The 17567-nt window shown below is 45.2% G+C and overlaps 1 protein-coding gene across 6 annotated transcripts in view; it reads right to left on the bottom strand.

The window, feature by feature from the left end:
- Positions 1-17567, bottom strand: part of abca4b (ATP-binding cassette, sub-family A (ABC1), member 4b) — a 54232-nt gene that overhangs the window by 34167 nt on the left and 2498 nt on the right. For 4 of the 6 annotated variants that reach the window (XR_007139146.1, XM_047806653.1, XM_047806654.1 and 1 more), the window contains exons 6-19: positions 17430-17567; positions 16937-17026; positions 8820-9060; positions 8420-8559; positions 8095-8211; positions 7092-7289; positions 6713-6918; positions 4648-4827; positions 4190-4412; positions 3768-3989; positions 1151-1355; positions 825-917; positions 356-592; positions 32-209 (exon numbers count right to left, since the gene is read on the bottom strand). The exon at positions 17430-17567 is cut by the window's right edge and continues 60 nt beyond it. Coding sequence is in view for 5 of the 6 variants with exons in the window: in XM_047806653.1 (XP_047662609.1) it covers positions 32-209; positions 356-592; positions 825-917; positions 1151-1355; positions 3768-3989; positions 4190-4412; positions 4648-4827; positions 6713-6918; positions 7092-7289; positions 8095-8211; positions 8420-8559; positions 8820-9060; positions 16937-17026; positions 17430-17567 (2468 nt within the window). In the remaining variant the exon portion in view is untranslated. The remainder of the gene's footprint in view (positions 1-31; positions 210-355; positions 593-824; positions 918-1150; positions 1356-3767; positions 3990-4189; positions 4413-4647; positions 4828-6712; positions 6919-7091; positions 7290-8094; positions 8212-8419; positions 8560-8819; positions 9061-16936; positions 17027-17429) is intronic. The other 2 variants (XM_047806652.1, XM_047806655.1) reach the window with 2 other exon arrangements.

Genomic DNA, 17567 nt, shown 5'->3' with positions numbered 1-17567 from the left:
CTGAGATAAAAAGGAAAAGTTCTCTCCGTACAGCGTGGTGGTCTTTCCTGCTCCGTTGTGCCCCAAAAATGACGTGATCTGTCCTTCATAGAAGTTTAAACTGAGGCCTTTAACAGCTGGACATGAACTTCCAGGATAAACCTTCACAAGCTCCTTCACACACACACCCACATCCAGCCCCTCAGGCTCAGCCTCAAACAACAGGTTTCCTGTGGACTCACACAGAATGCAAAAAAAAAGATATATTATAATATTTAACATCCAAGGTGCTGTATTAGAATCCTGACTCTCACTGTGCTGTGTTCAGAGTAACACATCATCATATCATCATCATCATCATCATCATCATCGTCACCTGCTCCCTCATCCGGGTGTTGTTCCTGTCTCTCCTCTTCCTGAGGATTTAGACCTCCATCATTCCTATTCATCTTCTCCACCCTCTCTCTCTCCATCCTCTCCCTCTTCTCCTGGTGTTTGCACGGCCTGTGGGAGGCGCTGCAGTTCGGCACTGATGACTCAGTGATGATGTCAGAAGTCTTTACCTCCTGTTTCTTCATCTCCAGTTTTTCTACGAGGGGTGGTTCAGGAGCTGCTGGAGAAAACAGAGACCTGTCTGAAAACATGCTAACTGGCAGCTGTAGGCTTAATTACGTTTTAGCCACATTAGACTCCTGACTAATCACACGTTTAGTTGTGATGAAACAATGCTCCTCCATTCCTACAGTTGGACCCACTTCCTGGCACATTCTCATGCTCTGACTGGCTGTTGATCATCACCACTCATCACACACACCTATCACTAGAGCATTAATATGTTGCAGTACCTGTGTCAGCCACGTCAGCCTGGGGGCGCTGTGCACTCCGCCAGTAGGATGACTGGAGGGGAAAATAAAAAGGCCTTCCGATCCCATACTGACCTGAAAAAGTCATGATAAAGGCTATAAACTAATAAAAGCTTGTACAAAGACACACACCTCATTATCATTTCCTTTTTACTTTAATTACTGCAACACGTCAATAATCACACACACAGCTTAGTCTCTTATTGTGTATTAAATTGGACTGATTTTTGTGTCTGTTGTTCCTGAAATAACAGAAAAGTAGAAGGCTGATTAAACCCAGTGTAAATCAGAATCTGGCGTCTCCTTACCTGGGAAGATGTTATCGAGGTACCAGGCCAACACGCCGTAAAGAACCGAATCGAACAACATCATGCAAATTGAGTTGAGAAACGAAAATTCGTCACCCTCTAGTGGACTGGTGCTGATGTTGTCCCACTGAAGCCCTAGGCCCTGTTCCTCATAGCGGGATAAATACTCTGTCCCAAAGCCAAACGCCACTGGTGACAACAAACTCTGTAACAAAAAACACAGTTCATTTCAAATTGAGTTTCAGTGCAGTAATATGTATCAGTGTGCATAGCGCCCTGAGAGGGAATATAAATACATGGGAGTTAGGAAAAGAGTTTCCAATCGAGTCTCAGCACGGTAATATGTATCGGAGCGAATGGTGTTCTGAGAGGTAGCATTACCACTAGAAGTTCGAACAGAAGCTCGTCACTCCGAGAGGTAATTTCCTGTAGAGCAAGGAGTTAACACTTCTGTGCCCTTCCTTGAGTGCACCTTCTGTGTCTGCTTGGTGTAGTGGTGGAGCTTCAGTCACACAAGTTGGGGTGTTTAGCCTCTGTGGTTTGAGCCCTGCTTTGGGCATTCCCTCTCATCACAAGCATTTCACCTTCCCTCATTATTTTCTGGTCACATATATATATATGAATAAATATATTTACAGTCACAAGCTAACCCCCTGCACTTTCCTCTTATTTATATTTGCACAGATTTTATCTTATCCTGTCATCACTCCCTACACGCTTTCTCTATCACTCCCTACACGCTTTCTCTATCACTCCCTACACGCTTTCTCTATCACTCCCTACACGCTTTCTCTATCACTCCCTACACGCTTTCTCTATCACTCCCTACACGCTTTCTCTATCACTCCCTACACGCTTTCTCTATCACTCCCTACACGCTTTCTCTATCACTCCCTACACGCTTTCTCTATCACTCCCTACACGCTTTCTCTATCACTCCCTACACGCTTTCTCTATCACTCCCTACACGCTTTCTCTATCACTCCCTACACGCTTTCTCTATCACTCCCTACACGCTTTCTCTATCTGCTCCGGATACCAGAATCCCCCGTAACAGTATGTCTGCACCAGACCATCAGCCAGCCAGTCTGGAGTGGATAGGGCAGGTTGTGGCTGGGGAGGCCAAAGCGCTGGGCAGACACGAGCAGGCCTTGGCCCAGATTTTCACCAAGTTTCAGCATGTTTCTGATCAGCTAGAGCAGATACAGGCTTTACTGCAGCCTCAAGGAGCCCCAGGTGTAGACATCCTCCAGATGGTCATCACGCCAGCAACTTGGAGCAGGTCACTTCTATGGTTCCAGAAACACGTTTGCCCGAACCAAGCAACAAGCAAATAGGAGGCCCCAGCATGAAAATGCATGCACTTATATGTGTTCCAATTACTCTGAGCCCCAAGAGGCTTCCATGTTCAAACACAGACATACAGCTAGGAGACAGATACTAACTAATGCTTTCTATGCATTTACGACTCATGCAACTGGGTTCCACTGGCCTAATTCCGCATAACAGCCCGTTCCATTCTGAGACCCCAGGTCCCTGCCCTGGGGCACCCACTACGACAAGTTGTTAAATGGCAGGGACTCTAAACTCTAAACTTGAGATCCAGTTCATAGTGGAAGTTAAAACTGCCAGACACAGGAACAGTTTCTTTCCCTAGACAATCACCATATTCATGCTTCATATCCATAAGTACTGCATTATCAGGACTGTCAGTCATCACATCATCTGTATATATTACACACTACTGCTGCTGTATAGTGTACTAAAGTATAATATTACACTATATTGTTATTTACACTCTCATGCACTGATCATGGCCAATAAACAGTCTGATTATTCCTATCCTGAAGAAACCTGCTCCTGATCCATCAGACATCAGTAACTACAGAGCAGGTTTCTTCAGGATAGGAATAATCAGACTGTTTATTGGCCATGAGAAGTGCATGAGAGTGTAAATAACAATATAGTTGTAATATAGTAAGAGAAAGACTCTCTGTCTTTCTCTTACAGACACATGCAGAACTCACTCTCGGGTGTTATTTCCTCACATGGGTTCTCTTACCACTGCCATGTTGATGATACACAACTTATCTTCTCTCTCCCACCCTCAGATATTAATCTTGAATTTGTGTATTATATTGATCTTTATGTTAATCTTTATATGAACCTTTTGTTTTATGTTTGTTCTGTAAAGCTGCTGAGACGACATTGTTAAAAGTGCTATACAAATAAAATTGAATTTGAAACAGAACTTCCTCCAGATGCCCAGACAGAAGTCCAGGAGTCACTGGATATCTTCAAACAACAGAACTTGAACTCACACTTTCTTCTCTGTTTGTTTTATGTGTGTATTTAAAAAAAAAAACAACTATGAGCAGTGTTTTAGCCTCATGGTATCTTCAGTCTGTAACCTAGTGACCCAGAGTTAATGTATTCAATGATAGAGACTTAAGAACACTTTTGTACGTCGCTCTGGATAAGTGTGTGTGTGTGTGTGTGTGTGTGTGTGTGTGTGTGTGTGTGTGTGTGTGTGTGTGTGTTTTATAGAAATATTCTTGTATGGTGAACACTTTGGTGCAATCAGACTAAACTAAAATATGTAAAATGAGGAACTGACGATGAGAAGCTTGATGCTGTGGGTGATTCTGTCCTGCCAGGCGAAACACAGGATGTGGGGCAGGTAGAGGGTGAAGTAAATGATGCCGCTGCAGGATGCTGCTAAATTAGCCTTGTTAAAGAACACACTCATCAGGAAACACTGCATGATAGTGGCCATGGTAAAGGACAACAGGAAGAAGAAGAGGATCATGGGATTGCTGTAGTTCAGAACCTTTCCAATCTGGAGGCAAAAAGCAAATTAATATTTATATTAATTTTATTGACACTTACATGTTTCTACCCCTATACCCTACCCCCTATACCCTACTCCCTATACCCTACTCCCTATACCCTACTTCCTATACCCTACACAGCCATATGCAACCTGCGTAGTGCACTAATACAGCCCACGTTAAAGCTCAGAGTGTTTTATTTTCTCACCATGATGATAAAGGTGAGCAGAGTCGTGCTAAAGGTCATCATTAGGAAACTGTCAATGAACCAGGTGCACCAAATGACACCGTTGGTCACACCCATAACCTTCAGCGTCTCCTTCAGCCTGAGCTCCTTCTCCAGGACAATGTTCTTCACCGTCATGGACACAGAGTAGACCCATGCCAGCACCATGAATATTGGGAAGCAGCGGTTCAGCATCAGCATGAACCTATACACACACACACACACACACACACACACACACACACATCACTGTTTTTTTAGATTTTACATAATATTGCATTATTGTCTTATGATTGTCCAAATATAGATACATTTTCCCTTTTAAATTCCACGGGGGTACAAACTTTTCATTCTAATGTATTTACTGATCAGTTGCTCAGTTCTGGATCAGTCTTTATCTTTAACTGCGTGAAGTGGATAATAAGGAGAAGACTTCGTACATGTCATCTACGTAGCAGGGGTAGGGCATCTGCTGGACGTAAACCCCGAGTGGTGTCTGAGGAGAGGAGCTCAGGAGCTTCAGGATGCCGTGCTCTATCATGTCCTGCAGATACGCAAATCCTCCCCATATATAACGCAGGTCCTCCACTGGGTCTGCCCTCGGCCCAGGGTCCCAGTACCTACAGGGGGTAACATGCGACTCAGTGAGGGGGCGGAGCTACAGATAAATCTGACTAGCTAATCATAAACCTGTTCATCACTAATCTTCTGAAGTATTAGTACATGAATTAATGCCCTGACTGCACGTTATTACACATCATGTGCCTGCTGGAGGAGAGAGTTTAACTCATCAGATCTTCTGCAGCAGCACAAAGGCATGATGTCAACGCTTTTGGTCCTGTTTCTCTGCAGTTCAGCCTTCAGTCACTGGATGGCAGCAACACTCAACACACACACACACTCACTCACACACACACACACACTCACACACACTCACACTCACACACTCACACACACTCACACACACACACATGTTTTAAGTTCATCATGTAAACTGCTGTTACATTCATCATTAAAAACATTGCAATATCCAAATATACAGAGATTTAGGACTTATTGATTTTTGAAGATCTGTTATATTAAAAGTTACTGTAATCTTAGATGGAGACTCAGGTCTGTACCATAATAGTGTAGAGAGGAGTATAGAGTTGTGTAGAGGAGTATAGAGTTGTGTAGAGGAGTATAGAGTTGTGTAGAGGAGTAAAGAGTTGTGTAGAGGAGTATAGAGTTGTGTAGAGGAGTATAGAGTTGTGTAGAGGAGTATAGAGTTGTGTAGAGGAGTAAAGAGTTGTGTAGAGGAGTATAGAGTTGTGTAGAGGAGTATAGAGTTGTGTAGAGGAGTAAAGAGTTGTGTAGAGGAGTAAAGAGTTGTGTAGAGGAGTATAGAGTTGTGTAGAGGAGTAGAGAGTTGTGTAGAGGAGTAAAGAGTTGTGTAGAGGAGTATAGAGTTGTGTAGAGGAGTAGAGAGTTGTGTAGAGGAGTATAGAGTTGTGTAGAGGAGTATAGAGTTGTGTAGAGGAGTATAGAGTTGTGTAGAGGAGTATAGAGTTGTGTAGAGGAGTAGAGAGTTGTGTAGAGGAGTATAGAGTTGTGTAGAGGAGTATAGAGTTGTGTAGAGGAGTATAGAGTTGTGTAGAGGAGTAAAGAGTTGTAGAGGAGTATAGAGTTGTGTAGAGGAGTATAGAGTTGTGTAGAGGAGTATAGAGTTGTGTAGAGGAGTATAGAGTTGTGTAGAGGAGTATAGAGTTGTGTAGAGGAGTATAGAGTTGTGTAGAGGAGTATAGAGTTGTGTAGAGGAGTAGAGAGTTGTGTAGAGGAGTATAGAGTTGTGTAGAGGAGTATAGAGTTGTGTAGAGGAGTAGAGAGTTGTGTAGAGGAGTATAGAGTTGTGTAGAGGAGTAGAGAGTTGTGTAGAAGAGTAGAGAGTTGTGTAGAGGAGTATAGAGTTGTGTAGAGGAGTATAGAGTTGTGTAGAGGAGTATAGAGTTGTGTAGAGGAGTAGAGAGTTGTGTAGAGGAGTAGAGAGTTGTGTAGAGGAGTATAGAGTTGTGTAGAGGAGTATAGAGTTGTGTAGAGGAGTAGAGAGTTGTGTAGAGGAGTAGAGAGTTGTGTAGAGGAGTATAGAGTTGTGTAGAGGAGTATAGAGTTGTGTAGAGGAGTATAGAGTTGTGTAGAGGAGTAAAGAGTTGTGTAGAGGAGTATAGAGTTGTGTAGAGGAGTATAGAGTTGTGTAGAGGAGTATAGAGTTGTGTAGAGGAGTAGAGAGGGAGTATAGAGTTGTGTAGAGGAGTATAGAGTTGTGTAGAGGAGTAATAGAGTCGTGCAGAGGAGTATAGAGTTGTGTAGAGGAGTATAGAGTTGTGTAGAGGAGTATAGAGTTGTGTAGAGGAGTATAGAGTTGTGTAGAGGAGTATAGAGTTGTGTAGAGGAGTATAGAGTTGTGTAGAGGAGTATAGAGTTGTGTAGAGGAGTATAGAGTTGTGTAGAGGAGTATAGAGTTGTCACCTGTCTTTGATCTTGTTGGTTCGCTCCACTGCATCGATGTCCATGCGTATTTTATACCTGATGTGTGTCGGCAGCTCTGTGCTCCATGGGTACATGTCCATAAACACCACTCCGGCCCAGAACTTATTCTCCTGCAGCAGGTACAGTGCCTGATGGCTCATTTGATCCTCATCCACATGAGCTACAAACTTATTCAGGTTTACACACTTCACACACACACACACACACACACACACACACACACACACACACACACACACACACACACACACACACACACAGTGTTAAGTGTGTTAAGGTACAGTAGGTGCTAGGTGTCCTGGTGGTGTGAGCTGTTTGCCATGAAAATGTGCCCGTGCTGTGATGAGGGTAATTGTACCTCACTGTACTGGATGAAGGTGCGGAGGATTTGGTCAGTCAGGTTGAAGACGTTCCTCCAGTCAAAGTCAGGCATGTCCTCGTAACGGTCTCTATGGCAACCATCATGCAGGAAGTTGAGGATGTGTTTAGTGGTGAAGCCGGTCTCCTCTAGATTCCGATCCAGAAAATCCATCACTGTTGGGTTTCTGAGTGTGTCCTACACACACACACACACACACACACACACACACACACACACACACACACACACATACACACACACATACACACACACATACACACACACATACACACACACATACACACACATACACACACACATACACACACACACACACACACACACACACACACACACACAGAGTCATGTACACATATATACACACACACACACACAAACACATGCACGTGCACACACACACACTCACACAGACACAAACACGTGCACACACACATGCACACAAACACACACACACAGACACACACACACACACACAATTCCTTTAAGTGATTAGTGTCCCTAGCTGTGTATGGTCTGTGTGTGTGTGAGTGTGTGTGTGTGTGCATGACTGTGTGTGTGAGTGTGTGTGTGTGTGTGTATGTGTATATGTGTGTCTGTGTGTGTGTGTGTGTGTGCATGTATGTGTGTGTGTGTGCATGTGTTTGTGATTGTGTGTGTGTGTGTGTGCACATCAGTGTTTGTGTGGTGTGGTAAATGGGTGTGTGTATGGTGTGTGTGTGCATGGTGTGTGTGGTGTGTGTCTGTGTGTGGGTGTGTGCATGCGTTGTGTGTCTGTAGTGTGTGTGTGTGTGTGTGTCTGTGTGTGTGTGTGTGTGTGTGTGTGTGTGTGTCTGTGTGTGCGTGTGTGTGCGTGCGTGTGTGTGTCTGTATGTGCGCGTGTGTGTCTGTGTGTGAGTGTCTGTGTGTGTGTGTGTTTGTCTGTGTGTGTGTGTGTGTGTGTGTGTGTGTGTGTGTGTGTGTGTGCGCGTGTTATTTATACCCGAATCATATTCATCTGAACGCTGTCCTGAAAGAAATGCCAGATTTGAGGAGAAACTTCATTCCACGCCTTCACTATGTTTATCAACCGCTCCAACTCCTCAAATGTGTTATTAGCCTGCGCACACACACACACACACACACACACACACACACACACACACACACACACACACACACACACACACACCTATATTCTAATATTATTGTATTACACACAGGGCATACTGTATATTTACATTATAATTATACATTACATTTTACATTATAAATAAGTAAAATACAAAAGAACAAAAGTGTGTGTGTGTGTGGGGGGGGTGTCTTACACTTTTTATTAACTTGTGCACAGCGGGAGAGTCTGGTGTATAGAGGATTTTACCCATCACAAGAGGCTTCACTGAATTCCACATGATTTTAGTGACAGGATTCAACTCCAGATTCTGCATTAATGCATTACAAAATGGAGCTGAGAGAGGGGGGGGACAGACATAGGCAGACAGAGAAAGAGAGAGAGAGAGAGAGAGAGAGAGAGAGAGAGAGAGAGAGAGAGAGAGAGAGAGAGAGAGAGAGAGAGACAGAGAGAGAGAGAGAGAGAGAGAAAGATAGAGCATTAAGTTATCTAACACACTATTTCTGTGTGTGTGTGTGTGTGTGTGTGTGTGTGTGTGTGTGTGTGTGTGTGTGTGTGTGTGTGTGTGAATGTGTGTGTGTGAAGTGTGTACTCACAAGCTGTGTGGTCATACGTGTATTCTCCATGTGTGTGTGAAGTGTTTATTCCCAGGAAAACTCTGAAGTTGTTGTCTTCGTACCAGTTGAATGAAAGAACCCGAGAGTTTCCCTCTGAAGCGTAACCACAGAACAGATCAGACATGAGCGAGACGAGCTGAGTGAAGGATGAGGGAGAGTTCTCATCAAACACACGCCGCAGGACCACCCACAGTGCTCTGGTACTCGGCCTGCTCAGTAACTGACACAGAGACACACAGAGTGAAAAAGAGAGAGAGAGAGATGAAGGAGAGACATTCAATGTCCCTTAGCAGCACAGTCTTCTACATGTTATAGAAGGTGGGAAAATGTGGAGTTCAGAAGGTACAGAGTGACCTGTACATGTGAGAGTGACCTGTACATGTCAGAGTGACCCTGTACATGTCAGAGTGACCCTGTACATGTCAGAGTGACCTGTACATGTGAGAGTGACCTGTACATGTGAGAGTGACCTGTACATGTGATAGTGACCTGTACATGTCAGAGTGACCCTGTACATGTCAGAGTGACCCTGTACATGTGAGAGTGACCTGTACATGTGAGAGTGACCTGTACATGTCAGAGTGACCTGTACATGTGAGAGTGACCTGTACATGTCAGAGTGACCTGTACATGTGAGAGTGACCCTGTACATGTCAGAGTGACCTGTACATGTGAGAGTGACCTGTACATGTGAGAGTGACCTGTACATGTGAGAGTGACCTGTACATGTCAGAGTGACCATGTACATGTGAGAGTGACCTGTACATGTGAGAGTGACCCTGTACATGTGAGAGTGACCCTGTACATGTGAGAGTGACCCTGTACATGTGAGAGTGACCTGTACATGTCAGAGTGACCTGTACATGTGAGAGTGACCTGTACATGTGAGAGTGACCTGTACATGTCAGAGTGACCTGTACATGTCAGAGTGGACCTGTACATGTCAGAGTGACCCGTGATCCTGTACATGTCAGAGTGACCTGTACATGTCAGAGTGACCTGTACATGTGAGAGTGACCTGTACATGTGAGAGTGACCTGTAATGTGATAGTGACCCTGTACTGTCAGAGTGACCCTGTACATGTCAGAGTGACCCTGTACATGTCAGAGTGACCTGTACATGTGAGAGTGACCTGTACATGTGAGAGTGACCTGTACATGTCAGAGTGACCTGTACATGTGAGAGTGACCTGTACATGTCAGAGTGACCTGTACATGTGAGAGTGACCCTGTACATGTCAGAGTGACCTGTACATGTGAGAGTGACCTGTACATGTGAGAGTGACCCTGTACATGTGAGAGTGACCCTGTACATGTCAGAGTGACCTGTACATGTGAGAGTGACCTGTACATGTGAGAGTGACCCTGTACATGTGAGAGTGACCCTGTACATGTGAGAGTGACCCTGTACATGTGAGAGTGACCTGTACATGTCAGAGTGACCTGTACATGTGAGAGTGACCTGTACATGTGAGAGTGACCTGTACATGTCAGAGTGACCTGTACATGTCAGAGTGACCCTGTACATGTGAGAGTGACCTGTACATGTGAGAGTGACCCTGTACATGTCAGAGTGACCCTGTACATGTCAGAGTGACCTGTACATGTGAGAGTGACCTGTACATGTGAGAGTGACCTGTACATGTCAGAGTGACCTGTACATGTCAGAGTGACCCTGTACATGTGAGAGTGACCCTGTACATGTCAGAGTGACCTGTACATGTCAGAGTGACCTGTACATTGTCAGAGTGACCTGTACATGTGAGAGTGACCCTGTACATGTGAGAGTGACCTGTACATGTGAGAGTGACCCTGTACATGTGAGAGTGACCCTGTACATGTCAGAGTGACCTGTACATGTCAGAGTGACCTGTACATGTGAGAGTGACCTGTACATGTGAGAGTGACCCTGTACATGTGAGAGTGACCTGTACATGTCAGAGTGACCCTGTACATGTGAGAGTGACCTGTACATGTGAGAGTGACCTGTACATGTGAGAGTGACCCTGTACATGTCAGAGTGATCCTGTACATGTCAGAGTGACCTGTACATGTGATAGTGACCTGTACATGTCAGAGTGACCTGTATATGTCAGAGTGACCTGTATATGTCAGAGTGACCCTGTACATGTGAGAGTGACCCTGTACATGTGAGAGTGACCTGTACATGTGAGAGTGACCCTGTACATGTGAGAGTGACCTGTACATGTGAGAGTGACCTGTACATGTGAGAGTGACCCTGTACATGTGAGAGTGACCTGTACATGTCAGAGTGACCCTGTACATGTCAGAGTGACCTGTACATGTGAGAGTGACCTGTACATGTGAGAGTGACCTGTACATGTGAGAGTGACCCTGTACATGTGAGAGTGACCTGTACATGTGAGAGTGACCTGTACATGTGAGAGTGACCTGTACATGTGAGAGGTGACCTGTACATGTCAGAGTGACCTGTACATGTGAGAGTGACCTGTACATGTCAGAGTGACCTGTAATTGTCAGAGTGACCTGTACATGTGAGAGTGAACCCTGTAAATGTGAGAGTGACCTGGACATGTGATATTGTACCTGTACATGTGAGAGTGACCTGTACATGTGAGAGTGACCTGTACATGTGAGAGTGACCTGTACATGTGTAGGGATCCTGTACATGTCAGAGTGACCTGTACATGTGATAGTGACCTGTACATGTCAGAGTGACCTGTATATGTCAGAGTGACCTGTATATGTCAGAGTGACCCTGTACATGTGAGAGTGACCCTGTACATGTGAGAGTGACCCTGTACATGTGAGAGTGACCTGTACATGTGAGAGTGACCTGTACATGTGAGAGTGACCCTGTAATGTGAGAGTGACATGAATGTGAGAGTGACCTGTACATGTGAGAGTGACCCTGTACATGTCAGAGTGACCTGTACATGTGAGAGTGACCTGTACATGTGATAGTGACCCTGTACATGTGATAGTGACCCTGTACATGTGAGAGTGACCTGTACATGTGAGAGTGACCTGTACATGTGAGAGTGACCCTGTACATGTGAGAGTGACCTGTACATGTGAGAGTGACCTGTACATGTCAGAGTGACCCTGTACATGTCAGAGTGACCTGTACATGTGAGAGTGACCTGTACATGTCAGAGTGACCCTGTACATGTCAGAGTGACCTGTACATGTGAGAGTGACCTGTACATGTCAGAGTGACCCTGTACATGTGAGAGTGACCTGTACATGTGAGAGTGACCCTGTACATGTGAGAGTGACCTGTACATGTCAGAGTGACCTGTACATGTGAGAGTGACCTGTACATGTGAGAGTGACCTGTACATGTGAGAGTGACCTGTACATGTGAGAGTGACCCTGTACATGTGAGAGTGACCCTGTACATGTGAGAGTGACCTGTACATGTGAGAGTGACCCTGTACATGTCAGAGTGACCTGTACATGTGAGAGTGACCTGTACATGTCAGAGTGACCCTGTACATGTCAGAGTGACCTGTACATGTCAGAGTGACCTGTACATGTCAGAGTGACATGTACATGTCAGAGTGACATGTACATGTGAGAGTGACCTGTACATGTCAGAGTGACCTGTACATGTCAGAGTGACCTGTACATGTGAGAGTGATCCTGTACATGTCAGTGTGATCCTGTACATGTCAGAGTGACCCTGTACATGTCAGAGTGACCATGTACATGTCAGAGTGACCTGTACATGTCAGAGTGACCTGTACATGTGATAGTGACCTGTACATGTGATAGTGACCTGTACATGTGATAGTGACCCTGTACATGTCAGAGTGACCTGTACATGTCAGAGTGATCCTGTACATGTCAGAGTGACCCTGTACATGTGAGAGTGATCCTGTACATGTCAGAGTGACCTGTACATGTGATAGGACCTGTACATGTCAGAGTGACCTGTACATGTCAGAGTGACCTGTACATGTCAGAGTGACCTGTACATGTGAGAGTGACCCTGTACATGTGAGAGTGACCTGTACATGTGAGAGTGACCTGTACATGTGAGAGTGACCCTGTACATGTGAGAGTGACCCTGTACATGTGAGAGTGACCTGTACATGTCAGAGTGACCTGTACATGTCAGAGTGACCTGTACATGTGAGAGTGACCATGTACATGTCAGAGTGACCTGTACATGTCAGAGTGACCATGTACATGTCAGAGTGACCCTGTACATGTCAGAGTGACCTGTACATGTCAGAGTGACCATGTACATGTGAGAGTGACCCTGTACATGTCAGAGTGATCCTGTACATGTCAGAGTGACCCTGTACATGTCAGAGTGATCCTGTACATGTCAGAGTGATCCTGTACATGTCAGAGTGATCCTGTACATGTCAGAGTGACCTGTACATGTGAGAGTGACCTGTACATGTCAGAGTGAACCTGTACATGTGATAGTGACCTGTACATGTCAGAGTGACCCTGTACATGTGATGTGACCTGTACATGTCAGAGTGACCTGTATATGTCAGAGTGACCTGTACATGTCAGAGTGACCCTGTACATGTGAGAGTGATCCTGTACATGTCAGAGTGACCTGTACATGTGATAGTGACCTGTACATGTCAGAGTGACCTGTATATGTCAGAGTGACCTGTATATGTCAGAGTGACCCTGTACATGTCAGAGTGACCCTGTACATGTGAGAGTGATCCTGTACATGTGATAGTGACCCTGTACATGTCAGAGTGACCCTGTACATGTGAGAGTGACCCTGTACATGTGAGAGTGACCTGTACATGTGAGAGTGACCTGTACATGTGAGAGTGACCCTGTACATGTGAGAGTGACCCTGTACATGTGAGAGTGACCTGTACATGTGAGAGTGACCCTGTACATGTGAGAGTGACCTGTACATGTCAGAGTGACCCTGTACATGTGAGAGTGACCTGTACATGTCAGAGTGACCTGTACATGTGAGAGTGACCTGTACATGTCAGAGTGACCCTGTACATGTGAGAGTGACCCTGTACATGTGAGAGTGACCCTGTACATGTGAGAATGACCTGTACATGTGAGAGTGACCTGTACATGTGAGAGTGACCCTGTACATGTGAGAGTGACCTGTACATGTGAGAGTGACCTGTACATGTGAGAGTGACCCTGTACATGTGAGAGTGACCCTGTACATGTGAGAGTGACCTGTACATGTCAGAGTGACCCTGTACATGTCAGAGTGACATGTACATGTGAGAGTGACCTGTACATGTCAGAGTGACCCTGTACATGTGAGAGTGACCTGTACATGTCAGAGTGACCCTGTACATGTGAGAGTGACCTGTACATGTCAGAGTGACCTGTACATGTGAGAGTGACCTGTACATGTGAGAGTGACCCTGTACATGTGAGAGTGACCTGTACATGTGAGAGTGACCTGTACATGTGATAGTGACCCTGTACATGTCAGAGTGACCCTGTACATGTCAGAGTGACCATGTACATGTGAGAGTGACCCTGTACATGTGAGAGTGACCTGTACATGTGATAGTGACCTGTACATGTCAGAGTGACCCTGTACATGTGATAGTGACCCTGTACATGTCAGAGTGACCTGTATATGTCAGAGTGACCTGTACATGTCAGAGTGACCCTGTACATGTGAGAGTGATCCTGTACATGTCAGAGTGACCTGTACATGTGATAGTGACCTGTACATGTCAGAGTGACCTGTATATGTCAGAGTGACCTGTATATGTCAGAGTGACCTGTACATGTCAGAGTGACCCTGTACATGTGAGAGTGACCTGTACATGTGAGAGTGACCTGTACATGTGAGAGTGACCTGTACATGTGAGAGTGACCCTGTACATGTGAGAGTGACCTGTACATGTGAGAGTGACCTGTACATGTGAGAGTGACCCTGTACATGTCAGAGTGACCTGTACATGTGAGAGTGACCCTGTACATGTGAGAGTGACCTGTACATGTCAGAGTGACCTGTACATGTCAGAGTGACCCTGTACATGTCAGAGTGACCTGTACATGTGAGAGTGACCTGTACATGTGAGAGTGACCCTGTACATGTGAGAGTGACCTGTACATGTGATAGTGACCTGTACATGTGAGAGTGACCCTGTACATGTGAGAGTGACCAGTACATGTGATAGTGACCCTGTACATGTGAGAGTGACCCTGTACATGTGAGAGTGACCCTGTACATGTGAGAGTGACCTGTACATGTGATAGTGACCTGTACATGTCAGAGTGACCCTGTACATGTGATAGTGACCCTGTACATGTCAGAGTGACCTGTATATGTCAGAGTGACCTGTACATGTCAGAGTGACCCTGTACATGTGAGAGTGATCCTGTACATGTCAGAGTGACCTGTACATGTGATAGTGACCTGTACATGTCAGAGTGACCTGTATATGTCAGAGTGACCTGTATATGTCAGAGTGACCCTGTACATGTCAGAGTGACCCTGTACATGTGAGAGTGATCCTGTACATGTGATAGTGACCCTGTACATGTCAGAGTGACCCTGTACATGTGAGAGTGACCCTGTACATGTGAGAGTGACCCTGTACATGTCAGAGTGACCTGTACATGTGAGAGTGACCTGTACATGTCAGAGTGACCCTGTACATGTCAGAGTGACCCTGTACATGTCAGAGTGATCCTGTACATGTCAGAGTGACCTGTACATGTGAGAGTGACCTGTACATGTGATAGTGACCCTGTACATGTCAGAGTGACCCTGTACATGTCAGAGTGACCCTGTACATGTGAGAGTGACCCTGTACATGTGAGAGTGACCTGTACATGTGATAGTGACCTGTACATGTCAGAGTGACCCTGTACATGTGATAGTGACCCTGTACATGTCAGAGTGACCTGTATATGTCAGAGTGACCTGTACATGTCAGAGTGACCCTGTACATGTGAGAGTGATCCTGTACATGTCATAGTGACCTGTACATGTGATAGTGACCTGTACATGTCAGAGTGACCTGTATATGTCAGAGTGACCTGTATATGTCAGAGTGACCTGTACATGTCAGAGTGACCCTGTACATGTGAGAGTGATCCTGTACATGTGATAGTGACCCTGTACATGTCAGAGTGACCCTGTACATGTGAGAGTGACCCTGTACATGTCAGAGTGATCCTGTACATGTCAGAGTGACCCTGTACATGTCAGAGTGACCTGTACATGTGATAGTGACCCTGTACATGTCATAGTGACCTGTACATGTCAGAGTGACCCTGTACATGTCATAGTGACCCTGTACATGTCATAGTGACCTGTACATGTCAGAGTGACCTGTACATGTCAGAGTGATCCTGTACATGTCATAGTGACCCTGTACATGTCATAGTGACCTGTACATGTCAGAGTGACCTGTACATGTCAGAGTGATCCTGTACATGTCATAGTGACCTGTACATGTCAGAGTGACCTGTACATGTCAGAGTGACCTGTACATGTCAGAGTGATCCTGTACATATTAGGTACATGTGAGTAGCGTGTTACGACTCAGTGTGTGATAGCTGATGAGCAGGGTGATACTCTGTACTGCTCTTTATCATAAAACTTTATAAAACTGGATGTAGTTATTTACTGTACACTGTTACTGTACACTCTGTGTGTGTGTGTGTGTGTGTGTGTGTGTGTGTGTGTGTGTGTGTGTGTGTGTGTGTGTGTGTGTGTGTGTGTGTGTGTGTGTGTGTGTGTGTGTGTGTGTGTGCGTGTGTGTGTTGGGGGTGTTGTGTTGCAAGACACACTAATCAAAGTACAAGTTCATGTTAAAACTTGCTGGATTAAAAATGAGCCTCATAACTGAACTCTCTCACACAGTAAAGGGAAAGAATTCCGCTCCAGCTAGAGGATGTCACCTCTAAGGAATGTCATCATGACACACCCAAAAAATTATTGAATGCGCAGACACACACACACACACACACACACACACACACACACACACACACACACACACACACACACACACACACACTCACAGAGTGGCCTTAAGTTTCCATTTTTTGTTAAACTACATTTTATTACATTTTATTTGTGTTTAGTCTGAGAGATTATATGAATCATCTGGAATGTAAGTGTACATTTGTACCTGTTGCAGCTTCTCAGACACAGCAGAGAGGACACGCCCCCAGAAATGAAGATCAACGCCACTTGAGTGATTATCCAATACCAGCGGCAACTAGTGGGGAAGGGGGAAGGGGGTCGGGACAGGTTGGAGGGTTGAGACTCTGATTGGTCATATACACCATTTTGTAGAACATTAACTGTAGAAAGCTGGGCGTGTCTCACACACAAAGCTGACAATCAAACGTCCTCATTACAATATTAGGGAGAATAACAGACAGACAGACAGACAGACAGACAGAATAAGAGAGGGACAGAGAAACAGAAAGGGTTAGACGAAGAGTCAGTGAGGGAGACAGAAACAGAGGGATAGAGGAGTAAAATAGGAGACGGTTAGTGTTAGGGAGGATAAGATGAAAAAGAAACATTAGAAGAAAAGAGATCTGCTTTATTCCAATTCAAGTGCCCTTTATATGTCCCCTTGTCTGTAGTGCACTAGGTGTGTGATTAGCACTGACCAGTCTGAGGAGTTTGAAGAAGTCGATGTTGGCGTACAGTTTGTCTTCGATCTTCTGCAGTTTCTGTGGTGTGAGAGCACACATCGCATTCTGGACACTGTGAACACCACGGCGACTCGGGAAGATGATGAAGCGCTC

Source organism: Tachysurus fulvidraco, chromosome 22 (assembly GCF_022655615.1).
Source record: "Tachysurus fulvidraco isolate hzauxx_2018 chromosome 22, HZAU_PFXX_2.0, whole genome shotgun sequence".
NCBI classification, from domain to species: Eukaryota; Metazoa; Chordata; class Actinopteri; order Siluriformes; family Bagridae; genus Tachysurus; species Tachysurus fulvidraco.
Note: the sequence above shows the minus strand (reverse complement) of the source record. Positions and strands in the feature narration are given on the sequence as shown.